General features: G+C 44.6%; 1 protein-coding gene across 1 annotated transcript; it reads left to right on the forward strand.

The window, feature by feature from the left end:
- Positions 1-1,781: 1,781 nt before the first annotated feature.
- On the forward strand, positions 1,782-26,681 carry IHH (Indian hedgehog signaling molecule). The gene is made up of 3 exons (XM_026665553.2): positions 1,782-2,482; positions 19,185-19,446; positions 23,844-26,681. The coding sequence occupies exons 1-3, from the start codon at positions 2,177-2,179 to the stop codon at positions 24,491-24,493; spliced, it is 1,218 nt and encodes a 405-aa protein (XP_026521338.1). The 5' UTR covers positions 1,782-2,176; the 3' UTR covers positions 24,494-26,681.
- The last annotated feature ends 851 nt before the right edge of the window (positions 26,682-27,532 follow it).

The following is a 27,532-nucleotide window of genomic DNA, read 5'->3' on the forward strand; positions in this document are numbered from 1 at the left end:
ATCCCAGGAGATTGTTTGCAGAGATCCTGGGAGCCTTTTCTCTGTCCCATCAGTTCCACACATCTCCTGCCTGGTTTCCTGTATCTTTTTGATCCGCCATTGGTTGGCTTTTAGGTCTCCTTCTGGGCACCAGGCTTCAGGATGAGGACCCCGGGGATAGCTTAATCTGGTTTCCACTGCAAATAAATAAATAAATAAAAGCTGCTCTCCAGATGGAAAACTCTTTCCCCCTTCCAGGTCTGCTGCAGGATCTCTCAGCATGACTTCTTTTCAAGGGTGCCAAGAAGTGACCGAATGCCACAGACAATGGGAGTGCCTTAACACTTCCTGCTGGCTGAAGTATGACCCTTAAAGAGCGCATGCACCAGTCAATGAGTCCCAGGTTCTACATGCAAGCTCGGGTTTCATGTGGTTTCTTCTGCCATCTTCCTCTCCCATTTTTACCAGCAGAGAGCTTGGGCAATTGGCTACACTTCAAACTCCGACTCCGATGTCCTACAGAAGGGATGGCCTTGCTCTTCTCGCTGGAAAGGGAGTTTCTCCCAAGCGGCTCATTGTCATTTCCCCTACCTGAAGCGATTCAGTTGCACGTGGATGCACACAGAGGCTCCTGGTGGTACAGAGCTGCAGATCCCAAGTTGTAGAAGGTTTTGATACAAGCCTGCCAGAGAGACCCTGCCTAATAGGGCAAAGAAGCAAAGAGGCAGATTGGAATAAAGGTAACCTCCCTTAAGTTTCCCTTCATATCAATAAAAGAAGCCCGAGATGTAGTAAAGAGGGAGAAAGGAGGCTGGCCATTTCTAGAAAAGGGAACCGCCTTGCATTCCACCAGGGCTTCTTCGACACAGAAAATAACTTTGCACATGCTCTGGGGGCGTCTTTTCCTTCCTGCGGCTTTGCCAGCCCTCCGGGGCTGAACTCTGGCACCGAAATAGGTCCGGGACTAAAGGCTCGACTCCCACGAAGTGCTCTGGCTCCTCCGGGACTGTGCTCCCGGGCCTTGTGTTGACTTTGCCCGCTGGCAGCTGCGAGGGGAAGCCCGGCCCAGGCGGCATTGTTGTCTCAGCCGGTTAATCAGATCCTACGAGCCGCTGTGGAAATATCGGGCCTCCGGCCGAACAATAGGGCCCCAGGAGGTGGTGGTTAAACTTCAACCAGCTGAGCTTCCCCTCCCTGCCCGCCAGAGCCCAGAGAGCTGGGCACGCGAGCGAGCCAGGGACACCCCAACACACACAAACACACGGGTGGGGCGGATCGAAGGACCGGGTTCCAGACTGCGAAGTGAGGGGGTAGCCCAGAGCCGCCGTGGATCAATGCACCTCCCAGCCTTTTTATTATTAGCCTCAGATTACGCTCTGGGCCTGGAGGGCCTCGCTCTCCCACCCTTCTCGACGCCCGGGGACGCTTTGGGGAGCCCGAGACCCAACGACAGTCGCTTCGGCTGCGCCAACGCCGCCCCTGGCACGAGGCAGCGCTCCTCCTCGGACGACAGCCTCGATGACCTCTTTGGCACCTTCGGCCCCGAACACGTGGAGACGGGAGCCTGGCGGGAGCTGGGGGGAGGCGAGGGCGAAGGCGAGGGCGGCACTCCTGAGGCGGAGGCGCGCGTCCGCCTCCCCAATGACAGCAGGTGAGCGAGCCGCGGAGGTGGGTCGGGCGGGCTTTTGCCTCCCCCTCCCGCCCACCTCCCGGTCGGCGGGGCCCTGGCAGCGGCAGGCAGGTTCCGCGAGGAGGAGGAGGAGAAGAGGAGGAGGAAAGGGAGGGCGAGAGGGCCGGCCACGGGCTGGGTGCGGTCCTGGCGGTCCTCGATCCGGATTTCTTCAATTTCCCCTCTCCGTCGCTCACTCGTGCCCTGCGAGCTGAGGCGCAGTCAGAAAGAGCAGCAGCTCCGGCGGCAGCGCTGACCGCTAGAGCGCGGCGGCGGCGGCGGCGGCGACGCTTTAACCGCGGCAGCCAAAACAAACGGAGCCTTCGCTATTTATTGGCGGCGGCCAGAGCGGGCCGGCTCAGAGCGGCCGACCAGCTCACCTGCCCCCCTCGCCGCATGGCCGCGGCCGCTGCTCCCCTCCCGGGGCAGCCCGGCCGCCACCGCCGCGGCCGCCGCCGCCTTCGCTGCTGCTGCTGCTGTTCCTCTTGGAGCGAGTCCCGCTGAAGCTCCTGTGGGTCCGTCAGAGCCATGAAGGCGGCGCGGCTGCTGCTCCTCCTCAGCGGCTGCGCGCTGCTCCTGTTGGCGCCGGAGGTGCGCGGCTGCGGGCCGGGCCGGGTAGTGGGCAGCCGTCGCCGCCTGCCCAGGAAGCTCATCCCTCTCGCCTACAAGCAGTTCAGCCCCAACGTGCCCGAGAAGACGCTGGGCGCAAGCGGCAGGTACGAAGGCAAGATCGCCCGCAACTCGGAGCGCTTCAAGGAGCTGACGCCCAACTACAACCCGGACATCATCTTCAAAGATGAGGAGAACACCGGCGCCGACCGCCTCATGACCCAGGTAGGCGCCGACCCCGGCCCCCTTCCCACGCCTGCTGCCTCTCTAGCCGGGTTCCTTGCCCCAGGGATTAGCGGGATCCCCGGGCTGGGAGCGGATCCCGCGCAGGTGCCTTGCGCGCTCCGCTCTCCGCCGGCCGAGCGCACAGCGCGGGGGACACCTGTTTGTCCCATCCCGGCTCCGGACACCTGTCTGGCGCCCCAAACTCCAACCGTTCCGTTGAGTTTTGGGTGGGAAAGGAAGCAAAAGGCAGTTATGGGAGCCGTGATATGGCAGCTTTGGAAAAGCCTAGGCAGGATTCTTCGGGTGGGCTCGCTTCCACCTCGAGATTTAGGATCTCCTTGTGAGGGGGGGGGGGAGAGTTTTAAAAGGGACGGCCGCCTCACGATAACTACCTTCCCTATTTTCCCCGTTTAAACCAAATGGCAGTTTTAGATCGCCCCTTTGACGCGCCAAAGACAATGGATGGTTAGCCACGAGTTCCGCGTGCGCGGGGTCCCGATCCTGCCGATGTACTCCGGACTCAAAACTATTATTTCAGGGCTATGAAGGAATTAGTAGGATGGGAAAAAACCAAAATATTTGGATATCGTCTTCCCTGTTCCTAAGGGGCGGGGGAGGGGTGGGAATGTTCTTTTTTGCTCGTTCCAAAGGAGAAGAAAATGAGGCACAATTTCTGCAGGGGAAAGAAATGACTTGAGTGATAGCAGAGAAATCTTTGCTCTTTGAGCTATGGTCCTAGATCCACCCGCCTGGAAACAAATCCTATGGAATTGAGCAGGATTTGCTTCGGAAGTAGGCATATCAATGATCCCTCAGGCAGCAGCAGAGTGGCTCTGATTGTTTGGACGGAAAGGATAATTGACCAATTTATCCTTTCTTTTTTATCTTATTCCCCCTTGCTATCTTTCAGGGGGGAGGAAGACGACCCAGTACGATGTATACTGAGTCCTTTTTCGGTTTTAGTCCCTCTCAACCCAACTGTGAAATAGAATAAGTAAAACCAAGCCATTCAGTGAAAGGGCTTGGATGAGGTTCCTTCTTTCATCCCAGGTTTCCAAGCTCAGCCATTTTTTTTTCCAGACCAGTGCTTGTCTTGGACTACAACTCCCATAATCTGCTAGGGGTTAATGGAAGTTTTAAAGAAACGCATGAGCAGGGAAGGCTGCTTCTAGTGGAGGCTAACGCTGTTCCCCAGGCTCCAGCTGTCTGTATGGATACTGAGTAGAAACCTGGTGAAGCATCACTCTCTCTTATCTTGAGTAGGCAGTGCTTTGGGGTAATGCTTTTTGTGCCTCTTTGTAGGATTTGCACATACAGTATATGGCTTCCCAGGGGAACAGGAGCGACCACGTGCCTTTCCACCGGCTTTCTGCCCTCCCCAGTTTTGCAAAGACTCTTTCCCTAGCACTTAATTCAGGGTCAACAATGGCAATACCAAAAGACCTGAGAATTCAGGAAATTCTCAGCTGAATTGCACCATTGGAAGACAGTTCATCTAAACCCCATAAAGCTTCTATCTTCAGAATCTGGATGTGCAGTGAAGTCGTCGTGCCTGTCCGCAGTGTCTTAGCACTGTGTTTAGAATTCAGCTCAGATCTCCTTGTACTCAGTCTAATATACCCAACATTGAATCTGAAGGTGTGATACATACAAAGTGGTACAGTCACTCGAAACTAGTTCAGATTGGAAACTCCGTTAAGTGGAAGTGTAATTTGAGAAGATGCTATTACTTTCCAAGGATAAATGATTTTTTTTTAAAAAGGAAATGTCTTAAAGCAAATTGGTCTAGAAATCCTACTTCAATCATACAAACCAAATAATTGGAAATTTACTTACTTTCTCAATCTTTAAGAAGGTAACATGAACTTAGGCCTGAAAGGTGAGATATAAATAATTCGACAAATATAAGCAAAACCTGGCTGGATCAGATTAAGTCCTTATAGTCCAGCAACCTTTACAAGAATCTGTACAACCAAATGATAGATGGGCATCAGAACCTAGCCACTATTGGATTATGGGGTCCATTAGAACTGCTAGCCAAGACAGCAAAAATTCTAATTTTCATTGTTGAGGCTGTTTGTAGCATGACTTATCAAATGCTGGGAATGAATATTTCAGCATGTAGATAGTTCAGCATATTCTACTTCTGGACCTTACAAAAGGATTGGCTAAAAAAAGGAGATAGAAGCTGAGCTACAGTATGTGGACTACTGGTTTAATTCACTGTGGTATTTTCCAAGCGCTTCTAAGCTTACTATCCTCACTGTAACTTGTGATAAACCAATCATACAGCTTCATGTCAGATGATGTAGCAAGCAGCAGAACCAAAAAGCAGCAATGGTCCAGATATGTTAGGCCAGGAATGCTTAGAGACATGAGCATGGTGCCTCTAAAGCATGTCTAGGAGTCTCAGGAGGACTAAATGGGAACACTGTTTAAGCGCAAGTTAATGCCCTGTTCTAATAGGCCCCTGGCTATTCTAACTTTGGTTAGCAAAAATGACTTTTCAGGCCAAAGATGTAGATTTGTCTGGACTATGATAGTCTAGTCCAAATCTTTGTCTATAAAAAGCAGAAGTTTTGCAAGGCACAAATCAATGAGAACTCTCCCCTGAATCAATTGTCCTTATATTTTTCATTAATAGCAATAGTTTCCCCCTCCCCACAAAAAAGCTTAATGGTAGGTGCATGGAGGGCTTGCATCAGGGGCAGGAAAGATTAACCATCCTCTCCATCATGTGCTTCAAACTGCAAAAATCTGGTCTCTCAATCTGGCAATTTAAAATATAGATAGGGATGGTTGAGGAAGAAACTTTCTATTATTGCCAATACAGACATTAGTGAAATGACAGGGTGGTGGTGGAGGACATTTTCAGGTATGCATAGATTGTGAGGGAAGAGTTAACCTTCTCTTCCCTGTGCCCCATGGATATCAGCCTTCTCCCACATAAAAATTAAGCTTATGGAGAAAGCTTTAGCTATAATCAGTTCTCTTCAAACTAGTAAATTTCAAGAAGGTGGTCAAGTTCTATTGATTAAAAGTACTCCTAAATGGGATGTTTTGACAGTCTTGGTTGATGGGGGTTGGGGGGAGGGGCACACATAAAAGATTTCCAGGAGTAAGTCGTTTTTGAGGGCAAGGTCTCCACTGAAATCTTATTCTACTGTCCCACTAGATTAAAGAGGAAAATAGGACCAAAGCTACTCACAACCTGGCTAAAAGTTATGTCCTAGATAGATAAACTTCAGCACTTCCAAATTAATTCAACAAGCAGTCAGCAGTAAAACTGGATATAATTTAAGTTGCTGAGCTACTTTGTTAGAACTTTTTACCTGGACAAAGCAGTAGCTGTGAGCACCTCTGATTCTGGAAAACAGTGTGAAAGCCAATAGAATGTTGGACTCTGAATTTTCCTAGTCCAGGAAGTTCCTAGCCATAGAATTGGAGGTGAGAGGTGAGAATGACAACCTCACATTAAAATATATCACTAGCACTGAGAAAATCGAATTGAAATTCCTGCTGGAATCCTGCTTTTGTGACTATTAGGCTACTTACTCTGCAACCCAAAGAAAGCGTTTTTACACCTGATGCCCCCCAAATAGATAAATAAAATGTGCCATGAATGACTATTAATGAGATAAAGAAAGTAGGTTATCCCCTTTTAAAACTAATAATGCATATTCTAGTCCAGCCCACCCCAAAGCGGTATCCTTCTGGGAGCCTGGCACTCTTGTAATTCCCCAGCCAGCACGGCCAGTGGAGGAATTTTAAATTTACATTCTAGATACAGAAAATGAAAAACAAATTGATGAAAGCCTCACCTTTGAAAATGTCCCAAAACAAACATTGCCTACTGAAAGAGAGAGAGAGAAAATGGAGGGAGGGTGGAAGGGAGCCTTGAGTGACCAACCCTGGTTGGCTTTCAGTTATTAAGAGCCAGGATTCTTTTTTTACTTTTCTAAAAATATGCATCTTTTTTTATTTATCTTACATACATAAAATTCATGCTGCAAAATGGGGGTGGATGGGAATAAAATAATAAAATGAAATCTTCTCTCTTCTGCTTTGCAAAAAAAGTGGTGAGCTTCAAAAGATTTGGAGCAGGGAACACAAGCAGCAGTGCCACTAAGGCAAGACCAAAGAAAAAAACATTCAGGGTTACATTCAGCAGCAGCTCTGACTTGGGTCAGGGGTGGTACACCATAGTCTCTTAATAAGCAAAATACACCTATATTAATATCTCAAAAGGAAGAAAGGGGACAAAAGAAAAAAGAAACGAAAGTGTAAAATTACCTAACTATTCAGAATCCAATCAGGGTCATTCACTGGGACCAGATAGGTTTTGTCTTCCGAGCTTTTGGACTTATGCTGGAGCTCATCCTCAAGGAATTTCTGTCTGATAGTAACGCACTCTGCTAGAGAGAGGTTCCCTGAAGATGGGATGCACCACGAGTCCAAAAGCTCAGAAGGCAAAACCTCTGGTCCCAGTGCATGACCCAGATTGGATCCTGCAACATTATCCTGGGACACATATATTGACCTTCATGAGTTACCTAACTGTATCCCTGAGTGGAGCCATGATTCATAGCTCGGTATAGTGGTCTGTGTGTGTGTGTGTATGTGTGTGTTTGAGAGAGAGAGAGAGAGAGAGAGAGAGAGAGGGAGGGAGGGGAGAGAGAGAGAGAGAGAAGCTAGATAGGTTTAAGATTAAACTGGAAAAAACCTATTTTTAAAAGCATGTGTTATATAGTTACCTTCAACAGAGTCCCTCTGAAACTACTCAAAAGTAAGCCCTACTAATTGCAAATAGAATACTTTCATACTACCTAGGAAATATGCCTACAACTGCAGCCTTAATTAATCATTTATCAAGATTTTCACCCTGTCCTTCAGTTAAATTCCTAGGGCAGTTTGCAGAGGAATAGTAAAACATTAAAACATACTAAAAGCAGCAAAAGCCTGTGAGATTTATTTGAGGACCTTGCTATAACCCTTATCACGGAGCTAGGAAGAACCCCCGGAAGGAAGATAGGGATGACCTGGGTTCACTGAATGGGTGTACAGAACAAGCAGAATAGGACCTTTTCTGCAGTTTGAAACCCAGAGCCACTGCTACTCCCCCACCTCCAAAGTGCAGGATGGATTCTGAACGAACAAGCTGAGTTTTCCTCCTCTCCCCCCTCCCCCCATGCCTCAGTTTCCCCCTTCTCCCTGCGGGCCAGGGTTGCTGGGAGTGTGTTTGAGCAAGGTGAGTGCCGAGCAGCAGAGGGGCTGTGAAGATGTTGACATAAGCATGACTGAGATGCTTACACAGGGGACGATTCCCTCTTGTAAATTCCACAAGTCTTGCCCCATTGGAGCAGGAAACCAGGGTGGCGACAGCAGGGGGGGGGGATGGGTGGTGTTGGGCCGAAAGTTATGTAGGGCTCTCTGGTATAACCGGGGGAAATGCCTGTGGGATCCAGGAATGCAGATAAGACGCTTTGCACCATCTTTCGGGGGAGGGGGGGGCTTGCCCTCTGCTAGCCAGCCAGGATGATGGTCCTGGGCAGCCCCTGTGGTGGAACTGGAGGGCTGCTGGGTCGGTAGCCTCACCTGCCTTTGTGGGCATCAGGGTGGCTTAAGGAAGGGCAGGATTCTTGATTGCAGGAAATACGACTTCAGCAATAGAGTGGTCAATGTCTGGAATACTCTACCTGACTCTGTGGTTTTTTTCCCCAAACCCCAAAAACTTTAACCTTAGACTGTCTACTATTGACCTCACCCCTTTCCTAAGAGGCCTGTAGGGGGCGTGCATAAGCGCACCAACGTGCCTACCGTCCCTGTCCTATTGTTTCTCCTATTCTTTTATTTTTCTTATATGTACCCATTTCATGTATTCACAACTATGTATACACTTATACTTATTATCTTGTAAACAATTGGCAAATCAAATAAATAAATAAAATAAATAAATAAAGATTCAGTGAGCGAAATCAAGACCAGGCTGCTACGCTTTGAGCACAGCAGGCAAAGCTATTTATTTATTTCAGAGTTTAGGCTACGTATTCTGAGATGTAAGCAGGATGGAGACCAGATGCCTAACCCCCAGATGCCTATGCAATTCTGGGGTATACCCTGGGGACTTGGGATTTCTCCATCTCCCCATTCCAAGGATAAACTTCCAGCAATGAGGAATGAAAACCACCACTCTGCAAATCTTGTTGTTGTTTTTTGTATCCCCTTCCACAACCAGAACCCTAAAGTGGGCATTGATGCTGGGAGCAGCGGCCCACACACATCCCTCCCAACTGATGCAGTACCTGGTGATCCTGGATAGTATGGAGTCTTTTTCAGTCTGCAAATTGGGATTTCTCCTATGGATCCAGAGGTGATAATATTATTCCCTCTGAATTATTTTCCATGCTTGGGCTGTGTGATGTGTGAAATAGCAATAGCGTTTAGACTTATATACCACTTTTTAGTGCTTCACAGCCCTCTCTAAGCGGTTTACAGAGTCAGCCTCTTGCCCCCAACAATCTGGGTCCTCATTTTACCCACCTCGGAAGGATGGAAGGCTGAGTCAACCTTGAGCCATTCAGGATTGGATTCCTGGAGTGAGCAGTGAGTTAGCCCCCCAGAACTGCATTCTAACTGCATGTTGCCACCACGTCACCACCAAGAAATACTACACACATGGGTGCTAATGGGCTTATCTTTTTACCAAACTACAAACACATTAAAAACTGCATATCGAAACCGTGGTCTGAGTGCGGTAGGTCTCTCCTCTGCTTCCCTTAGCAATTCCAGGGAGAGAGAGACGATGCTGAGGTGGGTTTCAGAGGGACAGGCTCCTGAACAGTCAAGGTAGGGACTCAGCTCCTGTTCAGCTCCTCCTTCACTTTCCCCTGCAGATGGAGTTTCATCAAGTCCAGGGGTCTACATATCCCTGGGCAACACCCACCTGCTCTTATCACTCCATCTTTTTCAAGAATTTCTGTCTCTGTTTGCTCGCGGTGCCTGAGCTGAGATAAGGCCCAGGCCTGGTTGCCTCACCTCTTCCCCACCCTGCCTGGCTTCCTTTGCCGATTGGCTTTCCAAGCCAAACCCCAACATCCCTCTGTGTGGCCTGCAAACACTAAAGCCGGGCCCAGCCCTGCCAGTCTGTGGTGAGCTGCTTGTTAGGGCCTTTGCTTCCTCTCCTCCAGATTGGCAGGGGGGAAAGAAATGGAGTCTTGAGCATTCAGAAACACGAGCTGCTTCAGCTCCAGCCAAGGCAGGACAAGAAGCAATGGATGGAAACTAGTCAAGGAGAGACTTAACCCGGAAATAAGGAGAAAATTTCTGACAGTTAACCAGTGGAACAACTTGCCACCAGAAGTTGTGGGAGCTTCATGGCTGGAGGTTTTTAAGAAGAGATTGGACAACCGTTTGTTTGAAATGGTGTAGGGGTTCCTGATCGAGTGGGGGGGGGGGTGAACTAGAAGACCCCCCAGGTCCCTTCCAGCTCTGTTATTCTGTAAAGGCTTCCTGCTTGAATAAAGAAGTGGTTCTTCCAGGTGGTCCACCTTGGTCTGCTCCCTAGAACCCTCTTGTATCCATCAATGGATCCAACCAGGATGAAATGGTTTGCTTTCTGAACCCAAGAGAATGCAGGTTTTCGCTAGGACGAGGAGGACTGGTAGAGGAGCTACTTTGGAAATGTGGTTAAGGGACCAGGCTAAAGAAGACTATGAGCTCTAGCCCCACCTTAGGCACAAAGCTAACTGAGTGACCTTGGGCCTGTCATTCTTTCTCAGCCCTAAGAAGGAGGCAATGGCAAATCTCTTCTGAAATCGTGACAAGAAAACTACAGAGACTTGCCCAGATAGTCAACAGGCATCAACACTGACTTGATGGCAACACCCACAGGAGGGTTGACATCCCCTTTGTAGTAATGCTTTTTTTCCCCCCCAGTGAACTTCAGGATGGAGGATGAACCTGCTTGTCCATCTCAGTCTATTTGGAAAATCCCCACTATATAGCAACAGAACTTAAGACTTATATACCGCTTCACAGAGCTTCACAGCCCTCTCTAAGCGGTTTTACAGAGTCAGCCTCTTTCCCCCAACAATCCAGGTCCTCATTTTACCCACCTCAGAAGGATGGAAGGCTGAGTCAACTTTCAGCCTGGTGGGATTTGAGCTGCCAAAATTGTCTGAACAACAAGAAGTGGCAGCGCTTATTGCTGCAGATTATGCTTCCCATGTATTTAGCACAAGCAATACGCACATTGCTGCATAAAACAAGGCCATCCTTAATTTTATCGGCTGTCTGGCTTTCTCTTGCTTTGTTCTTAAGTACCATCTTTCATTTTTTAAAATCCCTATTTCTCCACCAGGAGCAAAATAGAGCCATGCATGCATTCTTCCAGTCGTTGCTAACATTGCTCAACCTGTATCTGCAGTGTAAGTTTAGGTGAAAAATGCGCTTGGTGAGAACTAGCATGCCGCAAGGACTCGATTGACAGGGTTTTACTTTTTTTGCCTAAAAAGTATATGGCAGACACAGAATGGGGAACCAATGGGCCATATCTGGTCCAGGGACTTTTATTTATCCCCTTCTAGAGCAACCATTGACATTGAGCAACAGACTAAGGAACTTTGGAAGTGGGATTTCCTGCTGTTATTTGATGGGAAACTAATGAAATAAGGACTACTCCCTGATAAATTGGGTTAATGTATGTAATTATTCAATTTATTTAAGTCATTTTATCGCTGGCGTAAGATTTGGCACAGTAAAAGAAATAAGGAATAAAGACACCCATCCACCCCACCCATCTCTCCCACTCTCCCTTCTTCTCGCATCTATTGCTTGAAGCAGATGCCTCACTCTACCCAACAGCAGGATTTCCCCGTACCCAAGGCAAATACAGTGCGAGGGATGGGGGCTGCTATTTCTTTCTGGTAACTATGATTATTTGTTGAGTTGTGAGGAGGGGCAAAAATGTTTTGTATTTTTTCAAGGGCTCGGTGTGCTACAATAGGAAAATCCCACTTGTCCCCCGCTTCCCTGTAAAGGCCAGACCCCTCTAAGCTGGGGCAGGACTAAGCGAGCTGTTGAGATCTAGAGTGACTTAGTTAACTTGGCCTGAACTGAAAAAGATGTGGGTCAGCAATCTCAGCAAAACTGTTTTGTGAAGGCTTTCTTCCTCTGTTCCTCCAACATGGCTGGCTGTCCAGGGGGTTTAAGACTTCCCAGGATCGTTCCCTGGGACCAGAAGTTAGAGACCTTTCCCAGAGGTCCAATGGCTTTTCCTTTGCAGCTCTCCATTGACCCCTGCCGGCTCTAATAGGAATTAACCAAGATACAAATTATAGTAGTTCTGAGCTGAGCATGTGATTTTTCTAGGCAGTAAACGTTTTCTCCGGAACGATCCATGTGGGTAACTCTTCAGTATAGCCCTGAACTGGAATAATAGCACAAACGAGATGGTTTCATATGTGATGGTGTGGAAAGCAAATAGCTGTGAGTAGTGCATAGGTGTACGTGCTCATTACTTCTTGTCTGTGGTGTTGACTCCATGGCTTGTTGGCTTCTGTCAAAAAGGGATCAGTAGAAAGATTCCCAAGGGATTATGCAATGGGTCTTGTTAAAGAGCTAACTTGGACTCACACATTGCATTTAATACACCATGTGGGTTGGATTCATAATAGTACGCTAAGCCAAACCAAACATTATGACTTAACATTCTGTATGAATCTGGGCGGTATCTCAAGAAGGTGTGATTTTTAGCACCTCCCGAGTTAAGGAACACCATCTCCACTTTGTCCATAAAGCCCAAAACAGGACATTTCCCCAGTGATCTCTTTGTTTCTGGGCTGAATTAAGGCGGTAATTTTGTTACCTGCTATCTCAGGAGGATTTATGAGCCAGAAGATAGTTTAGGGATCTAACTTGGAAGCTTCAATTCATCTCTCCTCCTATTAGGCATTTAATAAGAATAAACATTTCCCTTTTTTGTAGGGTTTTTGTATCCTTCTATCTCACCTTATCTCTTGAGGCCCAGAATAAACAACAGAGTATGGTTGTAGAAACTGGAACAGCCCTTTGTGCCTCTGCTCTCCTGGGGACAAAGGCCAGCCCTGACAATATAACCTTTTTTCTGAACGTGGGGAGAATTCAGCAATGGTAGCTTCCCCATTTTCTCAAGGCTGATACAGAAGTGACCTCAGGAGTGGGAGGCCCAAGTCTTTTGCCCTTGCAGACAGTTTGGCCATGTTCCAAGGTCAGAGATGGGCGCCTGGCTGTCTTACTGCCCTTTCTGATCAGTTAGGATCTCCTTCTTACCCTTTCTTTTTACATGGGAGCTGTTTCCACATAGTTCAGTCTCAGATTTTGGGGAAATGTGCAACATTTGAATATCTGATGGTTTGCTGGCATGCCGCAGTGGGAGCTGAATGAGAGCCCCTGAGTAATCTGGATAAAGAATCCCAATTTTAAGACAAGTTGTTGCTCCATTCACAAGAAACGTATTTCACAATCCTTCGCTTGTTTCTAGTGAGTTTCAGGAAATAGGATGAAACAGATTCTTTAGTGCAGTGGTTCTCAACCTGTGGTCCACGAACTCCTTGAAAGGGGGCGGGCACGATGTCATCACAGGGGGTCCACAAAATCTTGGAAGAAATGTTATGATTTAAATCTTGAGTTAAATCTTGGTGGTCTGTGGCCATGGTTCGTGATCACCAAAAGTACTTAAAGGCGGTCCATAGTGAAGAAAAGATCAAGTACTGCTGCTTTATTGCATTTTATTTCCTACTTAGAGCATGGTGTGTGTGTGTACGTGTATCACAAGACAATTTGAGGACCATCACAAATATTTTGGGGGGCCTTGTACAGAGATATCTCTGAGTGTTTGGGAGGATTGACAAGTCTCAGCGCCGTGACAATATAACTCATGCGGTGGCTCTTTTTATGTGAATGATGGCATCACACCTATCTGAGAAAGGGGAAGAGTGGCAAGATGCTCCTTTCCTGGATTTGACCAAAGTGGTGGAGGTTGCTGTGGCCTCTGCATTTGTAGATAGGGAGCAGTGCTGCTGCCAGAACTCGGCCTGGACATGCCAGCCTTTAGTCGGTATAGGTAAAGCCTGCAGCACGATGGGCTAAAACACCAGCTCTGCCTAAGCAAGCTTGATGGCTTCTACGTGGAAAGCTTGATCACTGTCAGGACTCATCCTGCTTGGTCTGGCAAAGCCAACAGCAAAGTCAGAACGTTGCACAGCACCTGTTCTGAAGTTGCTTGCTTTTATCATTATTGTATTGAGATATACAGATTTAAAAGGAAGGTATAATAATGTGTTATTATTTCTTACACAATCCTTATCCTAATGAAATCACAAATCCATCACTTTCCATTCATTTATTATTTTAGGGTTCTGTAGTGTTTGAAAGAGAGCTAGTGCAGTGTAGGATTAAGGCATCAAGCAAGAAACAGGGAGACCAGGGGTTCTAAGTCCTGCCTAGGGCACAGAGGCGGCTGGGGTGGGTGGGTCCTTAGGCCAGTCACTTTCTGTCAGTTCTAGGAAGGAGGCAATGGCAAACCCTCTTGTGAAAAACCTTGCCAAGAAAACTGCAGAGATTTGTCTAAGCAGTCTCTGAAAATCAGGCGTGATTGAATGGAAGGAAAAAGTGTTTTGAAAACTCTTGAGATAATGCAAAGAAGTTAGACGGTACATAAGCAAGGTGAAGGGTGGTGATCTGGGTAGAAATAGGAAAGCATGTTACATAACATTCCTTATACACATTATATGTCACTTCTTGATATCAGATTCCTGAGATTCTGAAGAAACGATGCAGGCTGGTATACAAAGTAGACTCAACTTTGCAAAAATAAAATAAATGAGAAGAGACAGTGCCTTTAACAAACAATTGCCTGTATAACTGTTACATTTTCAAAAGTGAATAGTGAAGCACTCTTATTTGTACAGGACACTGGTCTACACCCAGACTTCATGGCACCCAAGGAAAAAACATGTGACAACCACAACAATAAATACAATGTTTTAAGGGAGCTTCTGCTACAAAAGTGTTTTGAGAAAAAGACCGAACTCTTAAAGAATAATCCCTCCAACCCGCTGTAGCTCTGAAAGCAAATAAAAAGCCACTAAAACATGTAGAAGAAGCTGTAAAAAAGTTGCGATGAGTTGTGGTGATGGGTCCTCCTGAAATCTGGTGGCCCCGGAATTTTGCTGAAGTTAAGAGTTATACACTTCCGGAATTCTTTCAGCCTATAGCAGGGCTGGTTAGAAATGACCTACTGGAAGATCACTCAGTTATGTGCAATATATCAGGAAAGCAATTCGGACTCTCGGTGATACTTTTTTTTTTAGCAATGACATCAAGTACTAAAATGTAATGAAACAACAAATCCTTTTTTGCTGCAACTGGCATTATACAGGTAGAGCTTAATTTATGAGCACAATGGAGCCCCAAATTTATGTTGCTAAATGAGAAATTTAAGTTTTGCCCCATTTTACGACTTTTCTTGCCACATTTGTTAAATTAGTAACTCGGTTATTAAGTGAACCTGACTTCCCCATTGAGTTTGCTTTCCAGAAGGTTGCAAAAGGGGAATGACATGACTCCGGGACACTGCAACCGTCATAAATGTGAGCCAGCTGTCAAGCATCTGAATGTAAATCACGTGACCATGGGGATGCTGCAATGGCCATAAGTGTGGAAAATGGTCATAAGTCACTTTTTCAGTGCTGTTATAAGTCAAGGACTATCTGTAATTGCTTATCTTTTAGCTCAGGTGTCAGTCATATGTGAAATAGAAATATCGTGCCTTTGCCCAAGTCATTATGTAACTCAGCAACTCTCAGATTGAGAGTTTTATGTACAGGTATATATTTGTGCGCTAGTACCTCAGGTGAATATTTTGCTTCCCATCTCCAGTGTGTGACTCATGAAGTGCAAAGAATAACTGACCACTTAGCATCCGCCTATGTTTCAAGTAGCTATGATGTGTGAGCAGCACAGTGACTCAGCGGTTAAGGTGCTGGGCTTGTCAGTTGGGAAGCCAGCAGCCTGAGTTTGAGACCCAAGCACCACAAGACAGGGTGAGCTCCCATCCCAGCCTCAGCTCCTGCCAACTCAGCAGTTTGAAAGCATGCAAATGCAAGTAGGTAAATAGGTACCGCTTTGGTGGGAAAATAACAGTACTCCATGATGTCATGCTGGCCACATGACCGCAGAAATGTCTTCAGAGGTTCAATGGCTTTGAAACAGAGATGAGCACCGCACCCTATAGTCAGCAACGACTAGCCAAGTAAAATCCACAGGGACTTCTTTACCTTTACTTTATGATGAGTGGGCTTCCCGAGTCTAATAAAAAACAGACCCCCAAGGGCACATGAATTTGCAAAGTCTTGGTCTAAAAGAGTCTGTAAACACTTGGAGAAACTGTGACCCTCTTGGGATAGTTAAATTACAACTTTGATTATCCCTTATCGCTAGCTAGCCTGATTGGGGCCATGGTGATTGTATTGTTGCAGCACTTGATGGGTTTATTAGGTCCCCACCATACTGTCTGATAAGAGATAAGACCAAAGGGGAGAGGAAAGGAGCTGTGTTTTATGTCCTTTCCTTCATTTTCCCTATGCTCTTTTGGTCGAGTTTTCACCATTCCAATTTCCAACAAGGAAGGAAATGCAGTCTGGGTTTGCTAACGCCATTAGCTTAAAAAAGGTGTCCAACTTGAAGCTGACAATGGTTCTGCATTTTGCCCAGAAGACACATCACAAAAGTCTGCAGTTGCTTTTTAAATCCAGTCAATATGTTTCTGTTGTCCCTTAGCAGTGGTCAGTAACAAAGAGTGTCTGAACAGTATCTGCACCCATTTGTTGTCTCAATTCTCATGCTTTCTTTTCTTTTTGCTATAGTTTTCCTAATACTGGTTTTAGGATGGAACTGGGAACCTAGAGCCTGTTATTGGTCTGTGTGATCAGCTTTCCCTTAGATTTTGATGTATGTACTTAAGCAAATGTTGCTTTCTCCTTCCACTCAGTCTTGGCTGAGAGCACTATTGGAACCAGTCCCTGATACTTACTGGCTATGATGGCAGAAAGTGTAGTGAGGGGTGGGAGAGTTTTATACCAAGCCAATCATAGAACCTGAAGCTTCTTGGAACAAACAAAACAATCTTAGAACAAAACCAGGGTTTTTCCCCCCAAGATTAAGACAAACTTTTAAAACATGGCTGCAGTTTCAGGTTTGATTCAGGACAAATTTTTGATATTGAAATGTTTTAAACTCAGTGGTTTACACAACCCTATGAGAGGAAAGTATTAGAGATGCTGGAGGAATATTTGTGAATATTTGTGGGACAAATACAGTAGGAACATAGTTTTCCAATAATTTTTGTACCTGCCAAATATATCTGTGCATTAATTCTTAAATAGCTTGCCTGAACTCCCTGCCTCCCTCAGCAAATAGATTTATACATTTTGAAATGTACATGGGAATAATCTAAAATATATTTAGAAATATGACATAAGAAATTTGGATTTACAAGATCCTTAAGGCCAGCATTGTTTGAAAAGAAGATTCACTCATGTAGAAAATAAGCAGAAGTTAATCAGAAAATTCTGTTCTATCCTCTCTGGCTTGAACTGGAATTACACTTTTTAACAACATCTACATTAATTAGTGTTTTGTTAGAACCAATACTGATTTGTTCCTAGGCACAATAATTATGTTACAAGTGTATAATTATCACTGTCAGACTTTTTCTTGTCTTCCTGGCCTTGCTCCTCTCTGCTATTCACTCCCACCAACAAAATTTGTGTGCTCAATGTCTTCTAATTTAGGATTACATATTCGGCATCCGATGAATGCAATTCCAGAATGTAATTCCAATCATAAATATGTCAGTCTTCCAGGTGCAACAGACCTTTTCTGCTGCAGCAAATTCTGTCATTCTGTTCATTTGGAAATTCACATTTTGATAGAAAGTATTGGTAAAATTATTATTTAACGGTGAATTTTTAAATAGGTTAATGAGCTAATGGATAGATGAAATACGGATAATAGGCTAGACTGAGAAACCAAAGCCATATGAGATCTTAAAACTACTTTCATTGGAACAGACAGATAATAACAGAATCTTGCAAATTTGAATGTGCTTTTTCTCTCCTTCGCTTTATCTTTGTATGAACTAGGAAGGGGCCTGAATCATTTACCCACCTTACTTTCCTGACCTGGGCTCAGGCCCTTTTAATCTGACTGTTGCCTTGGTAGCAGCTCTCTCTTTTGTCCATCAAGGCCATTCCCTCTTCCCTCCACAAATGGAGAATTACCCCACAGCAAGTGGCTACACTTAACTGACCTTGGCTGAATTGGAAAAAAATAAGTGGGATGGGTGTTGGACTAATTAATACTTGGGTACAGCAATCCCAAGGCTATGAGCTATACCAGGAAGGTAAAAGCAAAGCAGCATCCTGGAAGAATGTATTGACACCCCCCCCCCCAAAAAAAAAACCCATATGGACCTATTTATGCAGTTTACCAGGCATTGACGCAAATGTCTTTATATCAAGTTTTACCTTATTTTAAAGTGGATCAGTTTAAACTCTAATCTGTATGCAGTTCTAGAAATGAATCTGTATAGTCTTCTCTATTCTGCTTGTCTTGAAATGTTACATAGCATAAGTCAGGTTGTGATTTGGTGTTCTGCAATGTAACTTTCTCAAGTTACTCCCATCCAGAAATGGTGATTCTTCCACTGCTAATTGAAAGCAGTCACAATTTCTGCTTGAGGGAGAAGACAAGTGGCAAAATGTTCATCACGGTATCAGGCAAAAACTGAATTACATATGCACACCAGCCATCAAGTTGCAACTATACAGAGTGGACTTTGTGACATAACCTTTTCTTGCGTATGTCGGTCATTCTGATGCGGTCCTGGGCTGCTGCCAACCTCTATGAAGGGAGGGGTCCATTTTGCCAGCAAGACAATTGGATTTGTGGTAGATATCTATAGCTGGAACACAGAACACAATCCTTATCTGAGCAAAATGAAGATCTCGGCATTTTAAGTTATATTAACTTATTTCTGAATAAAAACTAATTTAATGTGAGTAAAGGTCTAGATTAAATAGGGAATAGAATGAGATGGAAAAACTGCAGGCTGATAGAAGAGACTATACTATTTTCAATTGTGAATGAGAATGTCATATTCTGATTACTGTATTATTCTTTTAAATCGAGGTTTCCCAACCGTGGCAACTTTAAGATACATGGACTTCAACTCCCAGAATTCCCCAGCCAGCCATGCTTTAGATTGTTGGCATGGGATCATATTATTACTCCATTATGTTTTTTTTTTTAAGTATAGAAATAAAACTGAAAAAGATGGATTGCACCTTTCCTCCCTCCCTACCCCCCAGACATTCAAGGATGTTTGGATTTTAAAAGCAACCTTTTGTAAACAAACTCCCCTTAGTGATTGGAAGTGTCAGAGTCCACTTGGCTTCAACAACTTCTCCCCCTTGGATCTGGGGTACCCAAAGCCTTGATATCAGCAGAACCGCTGTGGATATATTCATAACTGAGTTGTTGCACCGGATACCATGGCCTGTCTGTTGCCAAGCTGGGATGGTGGCTATGGAATAATGCTTCTTTCCAGGCTGTGAGCGTTGCACTGCTGATCGCTTCCTCTTTTGCTGTTCTTCTTCCGCAGCGTTGTAAGGACCGCCTAAACTCCCTAGCCATTTCCGTGATGAATCAGTGGCCAGGGGTGAAGCTCCGGGTGACTGAAGGTTGGGACGAAGATGGACACCACTCAGAGGAGTCCCTGCACTATGAAGGCCGTGCTGTTGACATTACCACCTCTGACCGGGACCGCAACAAGTATGGGATGCTCGCACGCCTGGCTGTGGAGGCTGGTTTTGACTGGGTTTATTATGAATCCAAGGCTCACATTCACTGTTCTGTTAAATCAGGTGAGGCGCTATTTTGAGAGCGGCATAAAATGCAACAGTGGAGATAATGGGGTCTCTGAGGAAGCGGGAGACACAAAGATAAGAAAGATAGAAGGATCTGTAGAATTTCGGGTGGAAGGAAAAGATGGCGCCTTATTATATGTTTTGCCTTGGTTGCTGCATCAGCAACACCAGTGTGATCCCACACATCTGCTGTGTAGTTTCCAAGGACTCTGTCCTCGTAGCTGATGGCATTGAGGCTGCCAATGGAACTGATGGGAAAAAATTCCTTGATTCTTGACCAAGGACTTTTTCTTTCCCAGAGTTAATACGATAGGTGAGGTGGGGGTAATTAACAAGAAATGCCATCCCATTTCTGCTTATGGTAAGGCAATATAGGATGTATATTTCGTATGAGGATTTAGATAACCTTTGTTGGGCATGGCTTCCCCTCAGGGTCTTCTCCACTGGGCCAGAGTAAGAACTCCCACCTAAGTTGAGGTGCTTATGTTAATGCTGCAGGAAAGGTGGTTTTACAGAAGGTACTTCTCTTATCTCACTTACTCTCCACCTAGCAGCTAGTTCTTGTGTGTGCGTGTGAATGCGTGTGTGTGTGTGTGAGAGAGAGAGATGTAAGACCAGAAGTGTAGATTCTGTCCAGCAGAAGGCATCCCTGAGCCATGGCCCAGTCCTAAGGCCTATGTTGTCTGTTGGGATTATGTGCACCAGTTTCCCCCTGGTGGCCAGAGTACCATGCTTTGACTGTGGCCTCTTGTTCCTGTCCTTTGACCATTAGCATGACCTGCGGGTGTCCCGGCCCTTTCCAGACCCACAGGCTCTGTCGCTGATGGGAACGAAGTGCCTTTGCCCGGGCTTGATCTTACAGTGCTTGGCCCAGCAGCCAAATCTCCATCAATTGACTGCAAGCCTATCCAGAGTGAACGGCGCTGGAGAAAGAGACTGGCCCAGTGGAGTGGAGCACAGCCCCTCCCTTCTGGTGTTAGGATGGACAATGCTGCCTTGTAGACCACTGGATGGAGCTTTGCCAGCCAAGTGTCAAGAAACTTTGTCCAACAGCTTCTTCCCCTTGGATTTTTGGTATCCAAAACCTTGATAGCAGCAGAACTGCTGTGGATATATTCATAACTGATTTGTTGCACTAGATACCGTGGCCTGTCTGTTGCCCTAGCTGGGATCCTGGACTGCTGGTAGATCACTGCCAGGCGATTTCCCCAGATCATATATTTAAGATACTTCCTCTAAGCTCTGCGGGCAAAAATAGCACAGCAATTTTGCTTTATCTTATTAATGTCGTGCGCACTGTTGGGATACTCTGCTGTTTCTGGATGCTCACATTTCTAAATGGATGTTCCAACATTACAAATTATTCAAAGACAGAAACATTCTCATGATAATGGACAACTGGAGGAGAAGAATTTTGCAGGGGTAAAGAACTGGTCACTGAAGAGAGAATCCAGTGTCTGCTAGTAGTGAGAACCGGCACTTGAGAACAGACAATCTTAAAAGAGATCTTCATCCAGGATTTCAGGCAGATGGAGGTTAGAAAATCTAGTACAGATAGGCTACCTTAGCCCTGAGCTGTTTAGAAGGGTTGTAGAGAAACTATATAATGATAAGGAACGGGCTGAATGGCAATTGGATTTTTGTGTTTAATCACAATTATGTGACTGGTAATGCTGTATACCCTGATATCTGGCCTGATAACAGTTGCTAAACATCTGTATCAGTTCTGTAACCTGGCTTATGTGTCTGTGCTGGTTAGACAGTATATAGTGTGCCTGGGACAAGAAAGTGTCTGTCCATCTCTTATCTTGCTTGGACTCTGTAAATATCTATGAAATATTGAAAAACAAAACTGAACAGTTTAATTGTTTTAATATTCTTCGTAGCACAACATGTGGTTGGTTCTGGTAACAAAAATTATTTTCCCAGTACAATGAATTTCTAGAACAAACTTGGAAAATTTTCACATGGAAGAGTTATTTCCAATTTAAGCTTAAACCAATCTACTTTCAAATGAATGTCAATTTATTATTTGATTTCTCATCCATGGTTACTGTTATGCTATTGTGCAGCTCTCTGTAATGACCCCCTGGAGAACATTGGGATTCCTGAATTACAAATCTACATATACTTCTCTGTTCCATCTATGGTCAAATAAGATAACATAGTTGCAGAATAGCTTTTTTCCTGTAGCAGCTATGTGCAGAATCCCAGGGAGATATACCAAGACTTGACCAAAGAAGGCAGATTGATCTTGGCACATAGGAAATACAATCATGTTTAAATTTGAACAACAAAGTTATGCAGAAAAATTACGATTGAATTGTATCTGCCATATGTTGTTCTTTTATGCCATCATTTGTTTCTGTGCAGTGACATACAGTAAACAGGAGAAATCAATACATAAATCTCTCCAATCTCTTCTCTGAGAATGAAGAAGTGCTTATAGAGAAAAGGGAGGTTCCTCTTTTACTCCAGGACTTGAAGAACTACCTCTGGAGTGCAACTGTTGCTGGCTAGGAAATAACATTGCTTGCTGTCTCATCTGCTCTTCTCTTATTCTCCCTCCTACAGCAATACAGACATTTAAGAGACAAAGGCATGTAAAATTGTGTTTTGTTGTCCAAGTATTTGGAGAACAATAAGATTGTCGACCTTTCGAGTGAAGGATGGATTTCCTTATCTGGTCCTTCGGTTCTATGGGCCACAGAAGTGGTTCTTCACTCTTTTTTTTTTCCTTCAGCAAAAAAATACTTGGGGTATATTTGTACAATGATGAATTTGGAGAAGTGATGCAGGGAGATTGCCAAAGAGGTCTGGACTCAGAATATCAGTGATAAGCTCTGTCATGCAAGTTGTATTTGCTGAAATTCTCTCTTCCTTACAGCTGTTGAGAGCACTCTTGTTCCATCTTGAACCTGTTCCTGTCATAAGAAATTTTCCCCAAAAATCTAATTGGAAGGAGTTGGAATAAAAGTTGCTTTCAAGTACTATGACCAAAGAACAGATTCTAAAATTCTTTGGGAAGTTTGGGAACAATTAATTGATTTTGATTTTGATTTTTAAAAAACCCAATACAGATTAATTCTATATTCATTAGCAGCACAGAAGTTAGAATGGCTGAAACGGATTTCACCCCATCTCTTAAATTGTGTAAAAGAAGGAGTTTCCCTTTTTTGCACAACTATTAACTGATTATCCTTCGTACAGCGCCATCCAGGTGGAACTTTGGATGTGTCAGTCATTCCAGATTGAGAAACAAACCCAACTTTCATGCGTTGCTTCAAAACTGTTTTTAATAGAAAATTTTAGTTTATTGAAAAAAGATTAAAATACAAAACACCAAAATATTTTTTTAAAAACAAAAAAAAAAAAACACAACAAAAAAGACATTAACAAAAAAAAGTGTCTTAAAGAAACAAACTAAGTGTCTTAAAGAATCTAACATCCTCCCTAGTTGAATGCTGATTAGTATAATACAGCAATGTTGGTTTCCCATTCCTAGCATAACAGGCTAAAATAATTTCAAACTGTTAAACTACTAAATCTATTTACAAATTGTTAACCTGTCATTTATGAACTATATTAGTAACAAAATGGTTAACAGTATAACCAATAATAATAAACTTATTATGTAAAAGTAGAAGAATAAGAGAAATTGTAGTCAGCAATAAGAAAAAAACAAAATTGGGATTCTAAAACCCTCTGTTAACAAGCTGTTATTATGATCAACTCATAAAAAATTTACCATGGCTTCAGTCCCCAATCATCCCAAATATTAATCTTAATTGATCCTGGTTCAAATATCCACATTTCCTTCTTTATACCATCGCTTATCAATTGCTGATCGATTAAATACAATATGCCAAGTCTCCAAAGTCAATCTATCTTCTCTGCAAAAAACAAATAAAATTGTTCCTTAATTAGACGTAGAAGTCCATTTCCCATTCTCCATCCAACCCCTTAAAAAAAAACATTTGCAATTCATCCACCCAGAGAATTAATTGTCTGCTATTATATAGAAGCAGTGTTAAAGCTTCCAGAAGGTGTATGGAGCCGGCTCTATAATTTCAGAGTCTATATTTCTTCCTGGCCAGGTTGCAGCTAGAAAACCACATTTCTTCTATATGTTCTCCACCGTCTGTGTTATTTCTGTGTGTATATTTCTTCCTGACAAATCTGCTGCGGATGGCTTCAAAACTGTTTAATTGGATAACCACGGAGAATGGCTTTCCCCTCTACCACAGCAGCAAGACATTTATTTATCCAGTCCTATTTATCCAATCTCCGGAGACCCTCCCACCCTATTCCATCTCCCATGAATTTTTATGCCTGTCTTTGAGTTGCCCTCTTTCTAATAACCACACTGCGACTCTTTCTCTCTTTTTGTTCAGAGCATTCAGCCGCGGCAAAGACGGGAGGTTGTTTCCCAGCTCGAGCCCTGACAACTCTAGAGAGTGGGACCAAGATTCCATTGTGGGCACTGAAGCCAGGGCAGAAGGTCCAGGCCATGGATGCACAAGGTCACCTCGTCTACAGTGAGTTCCTGGCATTTCTGGATAAGGCAGTGTCACCACGGAGCGCTTTCCATGTCGTTGAAACCCAGGACCCACCCCGCCGCTTGGCTCTCACGGCAGCACACCTCCTTTTTGTGGGGGAGAACGCAACTGCACCCATGAAGACTATTTTTGCCAGCCTGGTCCAGCCAGGCCAATACGTGCTGGTAACTGAGGGGGGACGGCTGCAGCCGGCCAGGATAACGGCTGTCTCCTTGCAGGTGGATGTCGGTGCCTATGCCCCCCTCACCAGCCACGGGACTCTGGTGGTGGATGAAGTGGTGGCTTCTTGTTTTGCTCTGGTGCGGGACCACCACTTGGCTCAGTGGGCTTTCGGGCCCTTGCGACTGTATCACCACTGGGCAGGGCGTGACTGGACCCAGCCAGAAGGTGTGCACTGGTACTCTGTCCTGCTTTACCGCCTGGGCCAAATGTTCCTAGCTTCAGATAGCTTCCACCAGTTGGCCACAGTGCAGTTTGAGAGCTGACTGAATGTTTTCCATTGCCGCTGAGACAGCTGAGACAGGGAGAAACCCAGTGGCCTCCACTGGTTCTTGGGAGGGACTGCCAAAACCCTAATGGGTGGGGGAAAGGAGGTGGGACCTCTGGCTTCCCATCACCTACACCAAGAACAAGAGTGGAAGGAAGGTTTCGATTTTTGTTTCCGCCTTCTTTGTGCTGTTGGCTACAGAAGGGAGTGCCCAGCAATGGGGCCATATGCTGCTATTTTTGGTTGAAGAGCCTCTTGATGCAAAAAAGGAGAGGGATCCAGATGAAGACCCTCAAACCCAGGATGAATGAATGAATGAGGTGGCTGGGAAATTCTGCAACTCTGCATTGCAGAGTGGGGGAGTGCCGTGTGACTGTATGTGCAAGGAGGCTCCAGGGAGAGGCTGAGGGTGTGGTTGTGAGACTTCTCCCAAAGACACCTCCTTTTAGGAACTGTACGCCTCCTGGCACTGTTCTTTTGAGGCCAAAGCAGCTATACAGGAGACACTCCTGGATTCTCACCCTTGGGAGAAGAAGGACGGAAATGCTTATTTCCAGCTGAAAGTTCACCTGAATCTGGGAGCAATAAGCACAGAAAAGAAGAAGGGCACATCAGTTATGGTGAGGGAACAGGCAATAGAGAGGGAAGGTGTGTAGGTTATCATATAATCATCTTTGGATCAGTAGACTATTGGCCTGTAGTGATGAAAGCCCTCTCTTTGTCTTGTGCATTCACTAATGCAAATTAAAAGAATCACTCCACCTAAAAAATGTGCACTGAAAGAGGAAGACTACAGGGTGGCACGGGAGGGGGGAAGACCTTAGCCTGCTTTAAGAAGCCAACTCTAGCTTGATTCACCAAAAAGTTGTTATTGTAGTAATATTATTTAATCACCTCACCTGTGGCTGGTCTTGAAAAATCACCAGGAGGAACAAAATTAGAAAACAGAACTGGGGAATTCTCTGCTCATGGAGGGACAGATTAAGAGTCGGGGAGAGGAAATGGGTTGTTTGTTTTTCCCCCAAAGTCTTTTATTGCTTTTTGAAGGCACAGGAGGGCAGGTGTTTTTCAGGAGCTTGACCCCCTGTCTTCTTGGCATCCCAAAGAGAGGGGTGCAAAGCAGAGGATCTGATATTTGAGCTTGTGTAAGAAAAAGGACCAGACCCAAAGCCATTTACAGAGAAGAATTGCTTGCTCGCTCTGGCAATCCTTTTTTTCTCTGCATTAGTTTGATAAATATGGATCTTTCTTTGCCAAGGCAATGTGGAAAGCTACCTGTAGGACAATTGTATGCATTATGTATCGATCATGTTTCTGCAGAGTATGCCTGAGATCAACTCCACCCTGTTTGATGCTTGCTGACAAAATTATTGTTCTAGATGAATAGCTGCATTTAAAAAAAGAACTAGTAAAGTGCTAGGTTTACATGCAGAAAAATAAAACTGGTTTGCTCGCCATCTAATGCAACTTACTAGAAAATAGCTTTCAGCTGTACAGGAAAAGCATTAGTGGCTCAATCTCTCTCTCTCTCTTTTTCTCTCTCTGGATCAGGTTTTTGGTTAAGTGGTAATGGATTTTTTGAGATGTGGTAAGTTTTCAAGCACACCCAGCATTTCCCACATTAAGTTAAATCCATGTTGGAAATTGTCACGTGTGAAAACCAGGTCCACATCTCCCAGTTTTAAGCCTCTCCTTGAGGATATTATGCTGCAGTGACATCTTTACGCCAGCAATTGGTCCTCCTCCACTTTCGATTCTGACAGCTAACATTTTGCTTCCATGTAGCTATCAGCACAGCCCATTAAGTAGCCACCAAGAATAAGTTTCTTTTTGCCCACAGAGGGAATCCTCATGCCTCTCCACCATCCTTCTCAAATCTGACCCTCCCTCCCTCTCCCGGGTTGTAGTAGATGAAAAGGAATCTTTGCTCTTCACATTGGATTTATTTATTTCCCTGCCCTGCTTAGAGTTCTCTGCTCGGCAAAACTTCCTGCTAAAAGAGACCAAAGGGGTGGGGGATTGGTTGGGGCAGTTGTTTCTAATAAAAGTATTTAAGGATTGTTTCAAAAAAGCACAGCTTTTTATGTGATCTTGGGCAGGGTGTGAGGGAAGTGTAAGCATTTGTCTTTTCACTGGATGTAAATTTCCCAAATGGATGAGAAGTCCAATAAATTTCTTGACTCACACTGGTTGTCTTGCGAGTGTCTGTGACTAAAAAGACAGCATGGCCCTTAACACACCACATATCCAGCACAAAAGACAGGATCCAACTGGGCTGTGGGATTGAAATGGGGAAGGGGAGAAGCAAAACCAGCCGGTTCTTAAGTCTGAAGCCAATTCACGCAGTATTTCAATTGTGGTGCCTATTTCTGATTTGTGCTTCTAAGATCCTGCAGGATTTTTATCTAAGATAACTGAGGTTGTATGATTATATGCATATCTACATATCAAAGGATTGAGAGGCCTGCTCACTCCTCTTCACCTCTTTTTGAAAGAAAATGGTAACAACTCCCAGGAGAATATATGCTAATGTAATATGTGCTGGGGGAAATGCCCCATGATTTGGTTAAGAGGGCATCTTAAAACAAGTACAACTGATCACATCACACTAAGCTACAGTTTGAACCATGGTGCATGCAATAAACCATAATAGTTAGATTCAAATATGCTAAATCATAGACCGCAGTTTACAAACCAGAATGGATGGGTTTGTACAAAACTAATTCATGGATTAGCATAATGTAGTAACCTGCCTTTACAATATTTTCAGATGACATTTGCTGGAATCAGCATGGGAAAGAATAAATACTACTTAAAATCTAAAGTATGTGATTTCATATGGCTTGTTCCCATTATTTCCTCATTGTTGCAAGAAATCCATTAGGGAGAAAATGACCAGATAACTATACAATCTCTTTGGATAAGTATGTTAGGCACCTTCAGTCTGGAAACATCTTAACTGAATTAGGTTCTCTTGGTGAGTTTCATACCCTTTGAATCAGCCATGAGTTGGGCTCATGAATTGCACTAAGCCATG

The sequence above is a fragment of the Notechis scutatus genome, chromosome 1 (genome assembly GCF_049901735.1).
Source record: "Notechis scutatus isolate UNSWTSFEM ecotype Mainland chromosome 1, rNotScu1.2, whole genome shotgun sequence".
Classification (NCBI taxonomy): domain Eukaryota; kingdom Metazoa; phylum Chordata; class Lepidosauria; order Squamata; family Elapidae; genus Notechis; species Notechis scutatus.